This window comes from Geotrypetes seraphini, chromosome 5 (assembly GCF_902459505.1).
Source record: "Geotrypetes seraphini chromosome 5, aGeoSer1.1, whole genome shotgun sequence".
Classification (NCBI taxonomy): Eukaryota; Metazoa; Chordata; class Amphibia; order Gymnophiona; family Dermophiidae; genus Geotrypetes; species Geotrypetes seraphini.
In genome coordinates this window covers 155,649,857-155,664,837 of record NC_047088.1, presented here as the reverse complement: position 1 = coordinate 155,664,837, position 14,981 = coordinate 155,649,857, and the positions used below count along the sequence as shown (strand labels likewise).

Sequence of the window (14,981 nt, the reverse complement as noted above, 5' to 3'; positions counted from 1 at the left end):
CATCGCAGCTAAAGAAGTACTTTATGATACCTAACACCATTGTAGGTGTGGCTAAAGCCGGAAGTGTCATTGGGTGTTGTAAAGCAGTGTTTTTCAACCTTTTTACACCTATGGACCAGCAGAAATAAAAGAATTGTTCTGTGGACCGGCATCAGTCTGTGGACTGGCGGTTGAAGAACACTGGGCTAAGTCGTGGGCCAGACCCCACCCATCTCTACCCCAGACCCCGCCCCCATAATAGTACTAATTGCACCTTTCATGCCCCGTGCCTCATCTGGAAGCCTTCCCTCTGACGTTGAAACGTCAGAGAGAAGGCTTCCAGTTCAGGCGCAGGATGCCCGTAGGAGCCACTGCTGGTGGCTTTGTGCACTGAATCACTTAGGAAGAGGGAGCTGCCTTGAAGATTACGCCGTATTGATCGCACCGTGGACCGACGTTTGAAGAACACTGATGCACGTGCTGGCTCTTTGGACCGGCAGGAAATTTCTGTGGACCAGCACTGGTCCATGGACCGGTGGTTGAAGAACACTGTTGTAAAGCACCACCTTAGCTGCGATTCACATGAAAGGTAGTCACTGGAAATGTAGGCCTTACAAACCCTGGCCTACATTTCCAGTGCCTACCTTTTCACAAAGCCACAATTCCATAAACGGCACCGTTGTGTGATTGACACGTGATTGGTGGTAGTTTCTTAGGCAGCCAATGACAACGGCACCATTTATAGAATCTGGTCCAAAGTGACTTTGGATTTGACAGTTCTTTAGGAGAGTTACATGGAGTTGGTGATGTAAGAACTTTATCACTAACCTTCCTGCTGGTACCTGATTGGATTATGGTGTTGTAGCTATGCCTTGGACATATGAGGGATCTATTTATGGGAGTGTTGTTCAATGCCTTTTTCCTGATTTTTAAAAGAAGGCAGGACTTCCTGGCTTAAAACTCTGAGTCTTATTTTTAGGTGAGACAATCAATTTTTTTTTTTTAAATGTCCTTGTTTCTATTTTGTACTTTATGATAGATAAATTTCTCTTTTCCTCTCTCCTAAATAACTTCAGGATTTTTTTGTTGTATTATTATAGAGAAGGCAATAATTCAAAATATTTAATATAATGAAATCCCACCCTCCATTCTCTCATCTCTATTACCCTGTAGTATATTCATTCTGTAATTCGAAATATTGTAAGTCGCCATGAACCTGGTTAGGCATAGCGCGACTCAGAAATACCAGATTAGATTAGAAGGCTTGGCTGAATACTTTGGCAGTTCTAGTAGTTAATCCTTAACTGGCTTGCTATATTTAATTCATTGCCTCTATGATATTAACCACTCCTTTTACCAAGTTTTTAGCGCAGTTTTAGAGCATTGGAGCATTTACTGTGCCGGCTCGTGCTAAAAGCCTCTAGTGCATCTTGGTAAAAGTTTTTTTCCTATATTGATATATTTTACTCTTGGTGCTTCTATTGCGAGCCTATGTATGACTGTTATTTCTTCTTTTTTATATGTATATATTGTTTCTTGCTTGTTTTGCAGATCTAGATTGATGATAGGGTACACTAGTATAACATAGCAGGACATTTGGGCGTTGCCATTTCAGCATTGCTGTTAGGGCACTGAACTTTCAGTTGCAGGACTTTTGGGCCCTGGAACTTTTGACACCCAAATGGCAGCATCGAAAAATTCTCCATCCCTTTCCCCCTTCTTCCCCCCCTCCCACAATGCACTGATCTCCCAATACATGTTGGGAGCAGTAATCATGGTTGCTGCTGCAGCTGGCATGTGGTCCATGGGCAGAAGGTAAATGTGGGTTGTCTCAGGCAGTGCCTGTGAAGGAGGACAGAACAGACTTCCTGAAGGACTGTCCACCCTCACAGGCACCACCTGGATCAGCTTACATCTTCCTTCTGCCCAAGGACCCCTAACTGTAGCAGTCATGAATCCTGCTCCTGATGAGTACTAGAGTATTGGGAGAGGGAAGCATTTTTAAATGATGCTATGTGGGTGTTACCCAAAAGTCATGTGCATCTAAATGGTGGTGCCAAAATGGTGGTACTCATATAGCGGTGCCCAAGCTCATGTACCTCTAGTAAAATGTTCATACCTTAGCATTAATAAAAATCATGCATTATCTTACCATTAATTCAGGTGGAAAAATTAATTCCTGGGTTGGATCCAAGGGCAGAAATTCTTCCTGTGTGAACAGTACTGTACAAAGCTTGAAGAAGAAAAACAGGTTTAGTTTTCAAGAAGGCAAACATGTTATTTGGTTTCCACTAACATCACATTAAGTTAAAGGATTCAGCATTATAGTATTAAAATTCCCATTACTTGGCAAGTTATTCTGTTTTCTAAACTAAGCTACTGTAATAATAACCAAGGGATCAAAATGCTGTATTGTATTTTCCATTTCACCTAAGTTGGAGTATGGTTTCTTCTTTGCCTAACTACTCTTTTTTTAATTAAAAAAAAAAAAAAAATTCCCTATTCATTCTCTGAGTTGAGTTATCTAATCCCTGGGCTGACTGGGGATGGCAATGCTGCTGAGTCATGGTCATTGCTTAAGAGTGACAAAAAAGAGTAACTGTAGTGACACCTAGCGGCCAGATTCAGAGCCCATAATTGCAAAGTTCTAGAAAGAGTCCTAGTGCATGGACTAGAGAGTGATGCGGTAACACTAATTACTACAGTAATGGGGACAATGTAAGAACATTACTCTGAATTACCATGGTAACAGTAAACTGTTCCACGGTAGTGCCATGGGAACAGGGACCAATACCACGGTGATCCACATTAAAGGGGGAAAGCAGACCAGCCAACCCTGAACCTCAGTTGGCTCTCCCCAGGCCTACCTTAAGAACCCTGGTGGTCAAGTGGCCTCTTTGGGGGCAGGAATGAACCACACTTTTTCCTGACCACTACAGCTGCTGCACCTACCACTACATTTTCAAAATGGCTGCTGAGACTTCATGCGGCAGTCTCACAAGATTTGTGGAAGTATCATGAGACCGTCGCATCAAGTCTCAGCAGCCATTTTGAAAATTGCATTAGCAGTGGGTTCAGTGGTGGCAGGAAAGAATGAGGTTCTTTCCTGCCCCCGAAGAAGCCACTAGATCTCCAGGGTGGCTATTCTTCAGGAAGGAGAGGAGAGAGATACCAAACCACAGGAAGGTAAGGGAAGGAAAGAGATGTCAGACCAGTGGAGGGAGGACAGGGCGGTAATTAGAGAGATGCCAGACCAGGGAAGGAGCAGAGAGAGATTCCAGCCTAGGGGAGGGATAAGGGAAAGAGAGAAGAGAGATGCCATACTGTGGGAAGGAGAGGAGAAAGATGATAGACCATAGGAGGGGGGAAGGGGAAGACAGAGACATCAGACTACGGGAAAGAAAGGGAGGAAATACATTACATTACATTAGTGATTTCTATTCCGCCATTACCTTGCGGTTCAAGGCGGATTACATCCAAACTAAAACAAGAATTACATTCAAAATTTGAAGGAATAGAATATGCGATGACATAAAATTTTTAAGGTAATAAAACGTTGGATAAAGAGTTACCAACGGGAAGTAGAGGTCTTTAGGAGGGTGAATTATGGGGTTTTAGATAACGTTTGGTAGATAGAAGAATATTAGAGAGTACTAAGGGTATAGAGAGTGTTGGATGTTGGGTTGGGATTGATCGTGCTGGATAGGTTTTATGTGTTTTTTTGAAGAGTATGGTTTTAATATCTCTCTTGAAGGTTTTGTAGTTTGTAGTTGAAGATAACAGAGTGGTGATTTGTCTGTTCAGTTTAGCTGCTTTGGAGGCTATTAGGTGGTCATAAAGTTTTTTTCGTTTGACATTTTTGGATGATGGGTGAGAGAATAGTGAGTGGGTTCTTCTGTGTCTGGTTGAGGAGGATTGATTTAGTCGGTTATTCCAGTAGGTTGGGCTTTCTCCGTTGATAGCCTTGTAAAGTAAGCAGTAGAATTTGAAGTGCACTCTCGCTTCTATTGGAAGCCAGTGCGAGTCATGGTATGCCTCTGTGATATGGTCATATTTTTTTAGTGAATAGACAAGTCTTAGGGCTGTATTCTGTATTGTCTGCAATTGCTTCATCATGGTCATGGGACATTGTAGGTATAGTATGTTGCAGTAGTCTATCATTCCAAGGATATGAGATTGTACCAATAGTAGGAATTGCTTCTTTTCGAAGAATGATCAGATTTTTCTTAGATTTCTCATGGTCATGAACGATGCCTTTATTATTTTGTTAATTTGGAGTTGCATGGTGCAGCCTCTGTCAATTGTGATTCCAAGCACAGGAATGGGTGGGGATGGGATAGATGGGAACGAGGAAAAGAAAAAGGGAGGAGATAGTTCCCATAGAAGATGGAAAGGGAAAAAAAGACATGGAAAAATAGATATATTTGAGAAGAAAGCAGAAAAATGGAAGAAATGTTAAAAGTTAATTCCAAAGATGGATGTAGGACAGAAAATAAAGGAGAGAAAAACAGCAAATGGATTTAAGAGCAAACGCAGAAGGAAGAATAACTAGAGACTGGGAAAAGTTGATTAGAAAAATAAAATCACCAGACAACAAAGGTAGGAAAAATGATTTTCTTTTCAATTTAGTGATTGAAATGTGTCAGTTTTGAGAATGTATATCTGCTGTCTGTATTTTGCATTGTTCTTGAAGAAATACATTTCTTTCTATTTCTCTAGTGTTGTACTGCAGGCAGAGTCTGGCATCTTAGAGTTTCGCTTTTGTATATTAGTACTTTTAGTTTGTGGTCCTATATTTGCATAGGGTGTTATTTATGTTCTGCATGTGTGACTGAGCCCAGCTGTTCTGGTAGGAATGAATGTTGAGTAGTGTTATTGGTGTCATTGCCCCAAGTAGGAAGAATTTTTTTGGTTCCACTTCAGCCCTTTTGTACCCAAAATGGCTTTGATTTAAAAATTAGCAAAAAACATTGTCCCAGGTTTTCTATAAGGCTTCAGAAAAAGGAAGATGGATTGAGACATCTGGGTTTTATTTCTATTGCTTTCAATGGAAGTAAAACCTGGATATCTTAATCTGTTCTCCTTTTTCTGAAGTGCGTTCTGTTTGGTTTCTCACTGAAAAGGCAATAAGCCATGTGCTATAGGTTAATGTTAAGGATTACCTGTATAGGTTTCAAGGTTCCTGGAAATGACTGAGAGAAAAGCACTAATGCTGGTTTTACTAAACGGCAGTAGAGGTTTCTAGCTCGGGCCAGCGAGGTAAATGCTACGACGCTCATAGGAATTCTATGAGCATCTGAGAATTTACCTTACTGGCTCACGCTAAAAACCTCTAGCACCATTTAGTAAGTTATTTGCATGTGATATTCTGAGGGCTGTACTTGATTGACTTTTTCTTTATTCGCTGGCTTTGTTTTGTTGTTTGGAAATGGACATTGTCTGTTTGTGCTGTTTGGTTTGGCTTCACACTGAGAAAAGTACTAAGCCATGCGTTATTCATTTGCTTTTACACTAGAAAAAAAGAGCCAAGTTATTTGTGTGTGATATTCTGAAGGCTGTTCTTGATATGTTTTGCACATGAATAATTAGAACTAAAATTATTGTCTGGACTAAAATATCACTGGTATTGAGCTGATGTTTGGCTTTCTGTGCACAATACAGAACCCAGCATGCCTCACAAGTTTTACTTTATTGATGTTTTTTTCAATCAAAATAAAAGTTAGAGAATCCTTCCCACCTCCACCACCCCCACCCCCATAGACTTGAAATGTTTATTTGCAATGCCATAGGCCCATAAAATTGCATAAAATCATCTTTCTGCTTTGAGTGGGGAGATGTGGGGAAGAAAATTAAGACTGCAGGAACAGTGATGGGACTAGGATTAAAAATTCACTTTACTACAGGGACGGAGTGGGAATGGGAAAAATTATTTGGATGTGGGGAGGGAATGGGGATGAATCTTTGCCCCCGCATCACTCTCTAGTATGGACCCCAGCCTAGGACCATCACTGACATTACAAGACTAAATACAAGGGAAGAAGGGAAAATAGGGAAAATATCCTAAGTACGGTAGTTGCAAATGAAGGTTCATGGTGCCAGATTACAACCTTGGTTCCAGTTCAGCTACATAACAATATAATGGTTTTCCTGCTTTCATATCTAGTGAAAAAATCTGAGTGGCCTGTCCATCCACTCTGTATCTGCATTGTTTGCCACGGTTTATACTGGAGATGGTGTGGTGCCATGGGTTAACTGTATCCCTATGGCATGTTGTAGATTTGCATCAGATAGACCTGATTAATTAATCCAAGCCAGGCCAATCCAACCCAACTTTACCCCAACTCAACTCAACCCATCAACAGCATAATTTGTTATAAAGCACTGTGATAAAAAATAACATTACACTTACATCCTTCTCATTATCAGCTGATGCAGATTCGTCTTCTTGTCTTTCCATGCAACAGCTCCCCTTTTCTGCAGTCTGGCAACAACCTGAATCCTAAACAAATAATATTCCATTCAGCACTTTTTAATGTGACTGTTTGACAAAGTCTCATGATCCACTTAAAAGTGTAACAGCTTACTTTTTTCTCTATATGTGTGGAAGATAGATCAGAAAAAGTGATGTCAGCAAGTTTGACTGACTGAGTAAACTTTTTCTGCCCACATTCACACTCTCTTTGGAAGGCACATGCTAGCAGAGTTTGAACAGACCTACATTGAATATATGGCACTTATAACATAGTAAGAAGAAACAGAACAGTATGATTAAATATTTTCAACCAATCTGACTTCATCACATCAGTAATTCACTGCATTATGAATACCAAACTATTTACAAGCAGAAGTCTGCCATTTCAGTTGCTACAGGTACAAGATCCTTTACCTGAAATTCTGAAAACCGAAATGTGGCGCGAACTGGGTGTAGTGAATTTCCCCGATGTGACACATGCTGAAACCAACGCAGGTGCGTGTGTTTCTCCTGCTCTCTGTGCATAACATAATAATAATAACAACATAATAGCGGACTTCTATACCGCATAACCCTTAGTTCAATGCGGTTTACAAAAGATTACGCTATGAGTGAATACAGAGATAATATAATACACAAAGAATTAGCTAGCAACAAATTTAGAAAAAAGAAAAGGTTTCAAAAGTTTTCTGTAATGTTTATAGGATATTGATCTGGTCAATAATGGGAGGAATTCTATATCAAATTGAGCTGCTTGATAGGAAAGACAATGCCCATGATGTTTCTTACTTTTACAGCACTTAACAGAAGGAAACGTAAATAGGGCATGGGATTTTCTACTGTTCCCATGAATCATAATAACAAATCTATCAACAAGATAGAGCAGAGCAACACCAAAGGCGACTTTATAATATAAACATCTCAACTTAAAAATTACTCTCATCTGGGAGCCAGTGCAGCTCACAGTAATAGGGAGTTACATGATCATACTTGCTCAGTCCATAAATCATTCTAACTGCCGTATTTTGAACTAAGGTCAGCCTAGCCAAATTTTTCTTTGTACTTGTCAGATATAAAATATTGCAATAGTCCAGAATACTAAGGGCTCCTTTTACAAAGGTGCGTTAGGGCTTTAACGCGCGGTATAGCGCGTGCTAAAATGCCACGCACGCTAGCCGCTGCCGCCTCCTCTTGAGCAGGCGGTAGTTTTTTGGCTAACGCATGCTAACCCTGTGCGTGCGCTAAAAACGCTAGCGCACCTTTGTAAAAGGAGCCCTAAGTAATAGCATCTCAACTAAAAGTGTAAAGGCAGTAGCATCAAAATAAGCTCTAATGGTGCAGAGTTTCCATAGAGTATAATAACTCTTCTGGACCACAGCATCTATCTGATTTTTCATGGTCAGACACTGATCAAAAACCGCTCCCAAGATTTTAATTGTAGGGCTTATTGGAAATGATACTGAATAATCTTAATTATTGATTCTGGAATTGTCTTTTTTGATGATACAAAGAAAAACGTACAGCCTGTTTTACACCGCACGGCAACAGCCCCGAAGCCCTTTAAATCTCTATGGGCTTTGGGGCCAATATCGCACAGCAGCTGCTAGCGCGGCTTTGTAAAACAGCGCAGACATGAAAACTGCTGATCATGTGGAGAAGGCTTCATCTAAGGCAAGACAGTTGTTAGATTGCATCCGCAGGAGTTTCGTCAGCCGGAAGCCTGAAGTCATAATGCCATTATACAGAACCATGGTGAGACCTCATGTGGAATACTGTGTGCAATTCTGGAGGCCACACTACCGAAAAGATGTGCTGAGAGTAGAGTCGGTGCAAAGGATGGCCACCAGGATGGTCTCCGGGCTCAAGGATCTATCGTACGAGGAAAGGCTGAAAAATTTGCGGCTGTACTCACTCGAGGAACATAGGGAGAGAGGAGACATGATCGAGACGTTTAAGTATATTACCGGCCGTATTGAGATGGAAGAAGAGATTTTCTTTCTCAAAGGACCCTCAGCCACAAGAAGGCATCCGCTCAAACTCAGGGGCGGGAAATTTCATGGCGATACCAGGAAATATTTCTTCACCGAGAGAGTGGTTGATCCTTGGAATGAGCTCCCGGTGCAGGTGATCGAGGCAAACAGCGTGCAAGAATTTAAGAGCAAATGGGATGCCCATGTGGGATCCCTTAGAGGGTTAAGCCAAGGGAACCTGTCACCAGGAGTGGGATCCCTAGGATAGTAGACTTGGGGGTGGGTCAGTAGAATGGGCAGACCTGATGGGCTATGGCCCTTATCTGCCGTCATCTTCTATGTTTCTAAACAGGCCCTTAGTTTTTTCCTGATTTAATTTCAACTTAAATTCTTGAGTCTGAGAGGCTGGAAAAATTGCAAAGAGAGCTGCAGATTCCACACAGGGTGGAAATTTTATGAGCTTATGATCTGTCTTTTTCTGACTTAACTTTACCAGTCCAAACTTCAAAAAATTCCAAAAACCGAAATACGCTTGGTCCCAATGATTTTGGATAAAAGATCTTGTACCTGATTTCCAGTTTTGGAATCTGATGTCTCATATCAGGAAGAAGATATTAGGGTGGTTCAGAACAGTGGTGTAGCGAGGGTGAGAGGTGCCTGGGGCGGTGGTGCCCCTCCTCACCCTCATCATTGCCCCCCCTACCACTTGCACTCCCCTTCCTTTCTCCCGTACCTTTTTGCTCCCCAGCATGAGCAGCATCTTTAACGTGTTTCCTGCACCGGCGTTGGCTCTCTCTTTGATGTCACTTCCTAGTTGCGGGACCCGGAAGCAACGTCAGAGGGGAATGCTGAGGCCGGCGCAAGCCGTAGGTTGGGGATGCTGCTTGCTGGCAAAGAGCTAGAGGTACAGTGGCAGGGAAATGAAGGCGCGTGTGTGGGAAGGAGCGGAGGAGGCGGAGAGGACAGGTGCCTGCGCCCCCACCAAGACAGCACCCGGGGCAGTCCACCCCCGCCCCTGCCCTTACTACACCACTGGTTCCGAATTTTAAGTTCAGGTGCACTTCTAAACAGAGGTCAGCACGAAAGAAATTTGTTTTAGAACTTGTTGCTCACATGAGAAAAGAATTGCGTGCACCTGGCAAAAACTTAGAGGGAGTATTAGTCACAAGTACTTGACAGAATCCCAAATAGTAATAACATTCCATGCTACCAATCCCAGGGCCCACCATGTCTATGGCTGGAGTAACCGTGGGCACCTAAATTTTAGGTACAGCAATGCCAGGTTACCTTGGTATTCTGCAATAGAATCTGGGCATCCAAATGCTGTTATAGAATAAACTGTCACTGTGAGGCATCAGGACATCATAAAGGAAATGCCCACTTACAGAACTGCATCCATGATGTGTGAAGAGGTGTAAGTGGAAGAAGATAAAGGAGTGGAACTAAGAAACCAGGAAAAGAACAAGTAAATGAAAAGGGGAGAAGGGAGTTTATACTTTTCAGAATCCTGAAGAAATTCCAGAAATTTAGGAAGGATTGTTACTGAAGAGTCCCCAGGAAATACGAGAAGTTACAGGAGGGCTGAAGATTAAAAATAAAACACATGCGTTGTTTCAGATTTGTCATTTTCTGTGCATCATTGATGAGAACCACCCAGTAATTTACCATTTTAATTCACATCCAGGTGTCTAGTGAATATAACAGACAAAGGAGAAGGTACAAAGATAGAAGGTGCTACCCAAGAGATATTCTCCATATCAGGGCCTTGGAGATTGGGTCTCTCCTCTACTCCTCAGGACCTTAACAAAAATTGTTTGTTACCCCAAAATCTGCCTTGCCAAAAAAGAATTGAAAGAAGGTCCCCTTACACATAAAAGTAAAAAGAAAAATTAGGTTTGCAAAATTTTTATTAACATTTTTTGTACTTACCTTACAGAAGGTCTTAAAGCCATCTAATATAGGTCTGTATCCAGTGCAGCGGCACAGATTACCTGAATTAAGAAAAATAATGCATGCATGATAAATGGGATTGCAATTATTGAGTCATTGTGTGTGTAATACTGGTGGCTTTCCTGGTTTATGAGATTTGTAGTTCTGTATCATCATAATGGCGATTTGCTGTATGTTACTCTGTTTATATATAAGCATTTATAATTTTTACTTTTTGCAATTCACCTTGGATTACATTAAATAAAATCCATGTTGATTTTTAGCAACTATTTTGCAGCAGGAGGTCTGAAGAACCCCTGCTAGAGTCTGCCTTTTGGATAGAAAGCTACAGTGGTGTTTTGGCATAGCCAAAGAGGTTTAAGGTAGATTCTAGCAAACAATCTTGGGAAGTCATTTTGATCTGTGAGGAACCAAACCTCAGGTCATCTTGAACAGACAGAAGATATTGAGATTTTTTTTATATTTATGCCCACTGGAATGTTTTTATTTTCTCCTTGTACTTCCCCCCCCCACTCCCCCAAGTACTTACTATATGTACTCGAATATTCCTAATAACTAAAAGCTCATCATCTAGTATATCTAGAAGATGTCAAACAAAAGAATAACAAATCCACACAACTGGATGGCATTCACTGCAAAGGTCTGAAAGAGCTCAAATATGAACGTGCTACCCTGTTACTAGCTTACATTATATTAATATGGCAACTGTTCAAGCTAAAATTTTACCTTCTTGAAGCCATGTTTATCAATATGTTAACATTTTCAGCCTAGTGTAATATAACTGCCAAAAAAGCAATCAGAATGTGAGGGACTATTTGAAAAAAAAAAAAAAAAGAACAAAAAACTGAGACTATCATTATAGATCCATGGTATGATTGCACTTTTTTAGTATTGTGTGCAGTTCTGATCATCCCATCTTTAAAAAAGGATAAAGAATAATTAGAAAAGATTCAGAGAAGAGTGACAAAAATGCTAAAAAAGAATACATTGCCCCTTAAAAGAAAAGCCATAAAGATAAGCTCTTTATCTTGGAAAAGAAAAAACTGAGAGGGGATAAGGTAGAAGTTTATCAAATCATAGGCAAGGTAGAACAGTTAGAAAGGGAATGGTTGTTTAATCAAATTGGATAAAGTATTTTTTCCATACTGCACATACAGTAGCTAAAGCAACTACTTTAGTTGGGTTAAAAAAGGTTTGATCATATCATCACTTATCCCTTGAAATAATTTATGAGAAATTAGATCTAGTTTTGGCATATTCTGGGTACTTGTGACCCAGTGTGGCCACAGCCAAAGATAGGATGCAGTGTTCAATGAACCTTGGTCTGACTCAACATAGCTTTCTTTATATTCTTATTTTCACACACAGTTGTATGTTAATAAATTACCTGAAAATCTCACTTTTCTGATACCTGCAGTCCTAAATACTTGGCTCAAACAGATGAGAAATACATACCTCCTAGAGCCTCATATATATGGTCCACAGTAGGCTCAGGGTGATTCCTCAGTAAGGTGTACATGGACATCACCATTCCAGGTGTGCAGAAACCACACTGAGATCCATAAGCTTTTGCAATCCTTTCCTGGGACAATTTAAAGAACAGGGCATATTTATAAAGTAGTAGGCTATTTTAAAAAGTCATTTTGTGGACACAGGTATATTGGAAATATAGGTTTACTTAATTTCAAATACTTCAGTTTCACTTTCCATACTACCTCTTCAGTCTCCAAGATCTGTTGCAGTTAAGAGAAGAGACTGGAGGCAAAACACTCATGAAGCTGGCGCCAGAATACACATAAAGGGCTCTTTTTACTAAGCTGCACTAGTGGTTTTAGCGGTGCTATCCCACTGTCTATCAGTGTACCTCAAGGCTATGTCTTGGGCCCTCTCCTCTTCTCTCTCTTGGTACACTGATCTTCTCCTAGATCTACTTCTTCATACCAGATATCTCGAAAAAAATTCAGGCCTTAATCTCAGCCTGCCTGTTTGACATTGCCACTTGGATGTCTCACTGGTTAAAACCAAACTCCTTATCTTTCCACCTAAACTCCTTCCCCTTCCCACCTTTCTTTATTTCTATGGATAACACTATCCTCCTCCCTATCTTGTCAACTCGCAACCTCGGGGTGACCTTTGACTTCTCTCTCTCCTTCTCCGCTCCGATCCAACAAAGCACTAAAACCTGTGCTTCTTCCTCCATAATATTACCAAAATCCAACCTTTCCTTTCTAAGCACGCTACCAAAACCATTATTCACCCTCTCATCACCTCTCGCTTAGACTACTGCAATGTAGTTCTCTCATGTCTTCCGCTCAACCATCTTTCTCCCCCTTCAATCTGTTCAAAATGCTGCTGCATGACTCGTATTCCACGAGAGCCATCCCTCTCTTCAAGTCACTTCATTGCTTCCCCATCCATTTCCGAATACAGTTCAAACTCCTTTTACTGACATATAACTGCATTCACTCTATAGCCCCTCAATATCTCTTCCCCTATATTCCCCCCTGAACTCTGTTCATTAGGTAAGTCCCTCTTATCTGTACCCTTCCAATGTCAACTCCAGACTCCGTCCCTTCTTTTTGCCATGCCTTATGCCAGAGTCAATACGTCGTGCTCCATTTCAAGCAGTATTCAAATTCAAGCCAAAATCCCATTTTTTGAAGCTGATTTCAACTCTTGACTCCTACTCACTGTCAGATACCTATATTCATTGCATCATTCCTCCTACCAGAAATTCCCCAACCGTGAGATGTCCTGTCTGTCTGTCCAAATTAGATTGTAAGCTCTTCTGAGAAGGAACTGTCTATTGCATGTTAAATGTGCAGTGCTGCCTTTTCTATAGCCTTTCAGCACTGTAGAAATGATAAATAGTAGTTGTAGTAAAAGTTTGCATGAGACAAAAGCATGGTTTAGAATTATCATCTTGGAAGCCCAGAACAGATGTATTTCAAATATTAAAAAAATAAAAGGTTGAAGCATATCAAATAACTGCCCGCATGGTTTAATGGTAAGATGAAAAAGGCAGTAAAAGTCAAAAATAAATCTTTAGAAAACTGAAAGCAGGCCGAAATGAGGAGACGAGAATGAATACAAGCACTAGGAAATTAGATGTAAAATTGTGATAACAGGCCATAAAGAATTTGAAAAGAAGCTTTCAAAAAAACCCTCCCTCAAAACAACAACAACGAAACAAAAACAATAAAAACTTTTTTCAATACACTAGGTAGGTTTCATATTAGCAGTCGTCATGCAGGAAAAGGATCTTAGAGTCACAGTGGGCAATGTATTGAAATTCTTAAATCATTGTGCAGCAGCAATCAAAAGACAAATAGAACGCTATCATTTATTTAGAAAGGAAAGAAAGATTAAACAAAGATTATGATACCATTGTATAAAGCTAGGGTGCAACCACCCCCACTTAAGAACTGGTTGCCCCATCCTAGAAGAGATATAGGGCTCCTTTTACTAAGGTGCACTAGTGTTTTTAGCGCACACACAAGATTAACGCGCACTAGCTGAAAAATTACCGTCTGCTTAAAAGGAGACAATAGCGGCTAGCACGCGTGGTATTTTAGCGCGCGCTATAACCGTTAGTGCGCCTTTGTAAAAGGAGCCCATAGAGTAACTAGAAAAAGTACAGAGAGGAGCACCCAAAATAATAAAAGGAATGGAACAGTTCCCATAAGGTGAACTAAAGAGGTTAAGGATCCTCAGCTTGGAGAAAATACTGTATTTTTCTCACTCAATGCACAATTAAGTTCTGGAATTTGTTGCAGGATGATGTGATTGAGGCAGTTAGGAAACATTAGTTTAAAGGGACTTTAGATATGCAACCATTATTAGCCCTGTAAACTTTGAAAAGTCATTACATGTCCCTGGGATGAGCAATGAATATTAGATTTACTGTCTGGGATCCAGAGGAGGAGCTTTGACATGGATTGGCCACTGCTGGAGACAGGATGCTGGAGTGATGGACCTTTGGTCCAATACAGTATAACACATCATATGTTCTTGTTTTTCAAAGTCATGCGCAACTTTATCCAGTTCCCATTAAAACTGACTCAACTTCCAGAAGTTTATACTATATCATTAATAAAGAAGATGCAAACAGGTCAATGTTTTTACCTGAACAGGATGGATCCTGGTTTCTGTGCTTCCGATTCCTTCCACAGTGGTGACGGCAGCACCGTGCAGTGAGCAGATGGGAAACAAGCAGGCATTGACAGTGTAGTGACTTAGCATTGTAAAGGAGAATCAAGACCATTAAATGAGATAAATCTGTTTAATTTGCAGACTATAAATAAAAATGACAGTTAAAACTAGGAAACTGAGAGTGAAAAAGGATTTTATTTGCCAGGTACGTTTTAACCCCCCCCCCCCCCAAAAAAAAAAGCCATAGTTACAAATTGACAAAGACTTCTGGCAAAAGGCTGTGTGTTCACTTATACAGTAATACCTCCTTTTATGAAGCCACGTTAGGCTGCAAATCTACTCCTACTCCTACTCATTTCTATAGCGCTACTAGACATATGCAGCACTGCACATCAAAACATAGAAGAGACAATCCCTGCTCAAAGCTTACAATCTAGTCAAGACAGACAAACTGGGCA

At 40.6% G+C, this 14,981-nt stretch overlaps 1 protein-coding gene across 2 annotated transcripts in view; it reads right to left on the bottom strand.

The window, feature by feature from the left end:
- Positions 1-14,981, bottom strand: part of LOC117360764 (aldehyde oxidase 1-like) — a 166,287-nt gene that overhangs the window by 136,711 nt on the left and 14,595 nt on the right. For both annotated transcript variants that reach the window (XM_033945089.1, XM_033945090.1), the window contains exons 4-8: positions 14,497-14,605; positions 11,827-11,953; positions 10,351-10,412; positions 6,389-6,478; positions 2,132-2,212 (exon numbers count right to left, since the gene is read on the bottom strand). In XM_033945089.1, the coding sequence (XP_033800980.1) occupies positions 2,132-2,212; positions 6,389-6,478; positions 10,351-10,412; positions 11,827-11,953; positions 14,497-14,605 (469 nt within the window). The remainder of the gene's footprint in view (positions 1-2,131; positions 2,213-6,388; positions 6,479-10,350; positions 10,413-11,826; positions 11,954-14,496; positions 14,606-14,981) is intronic.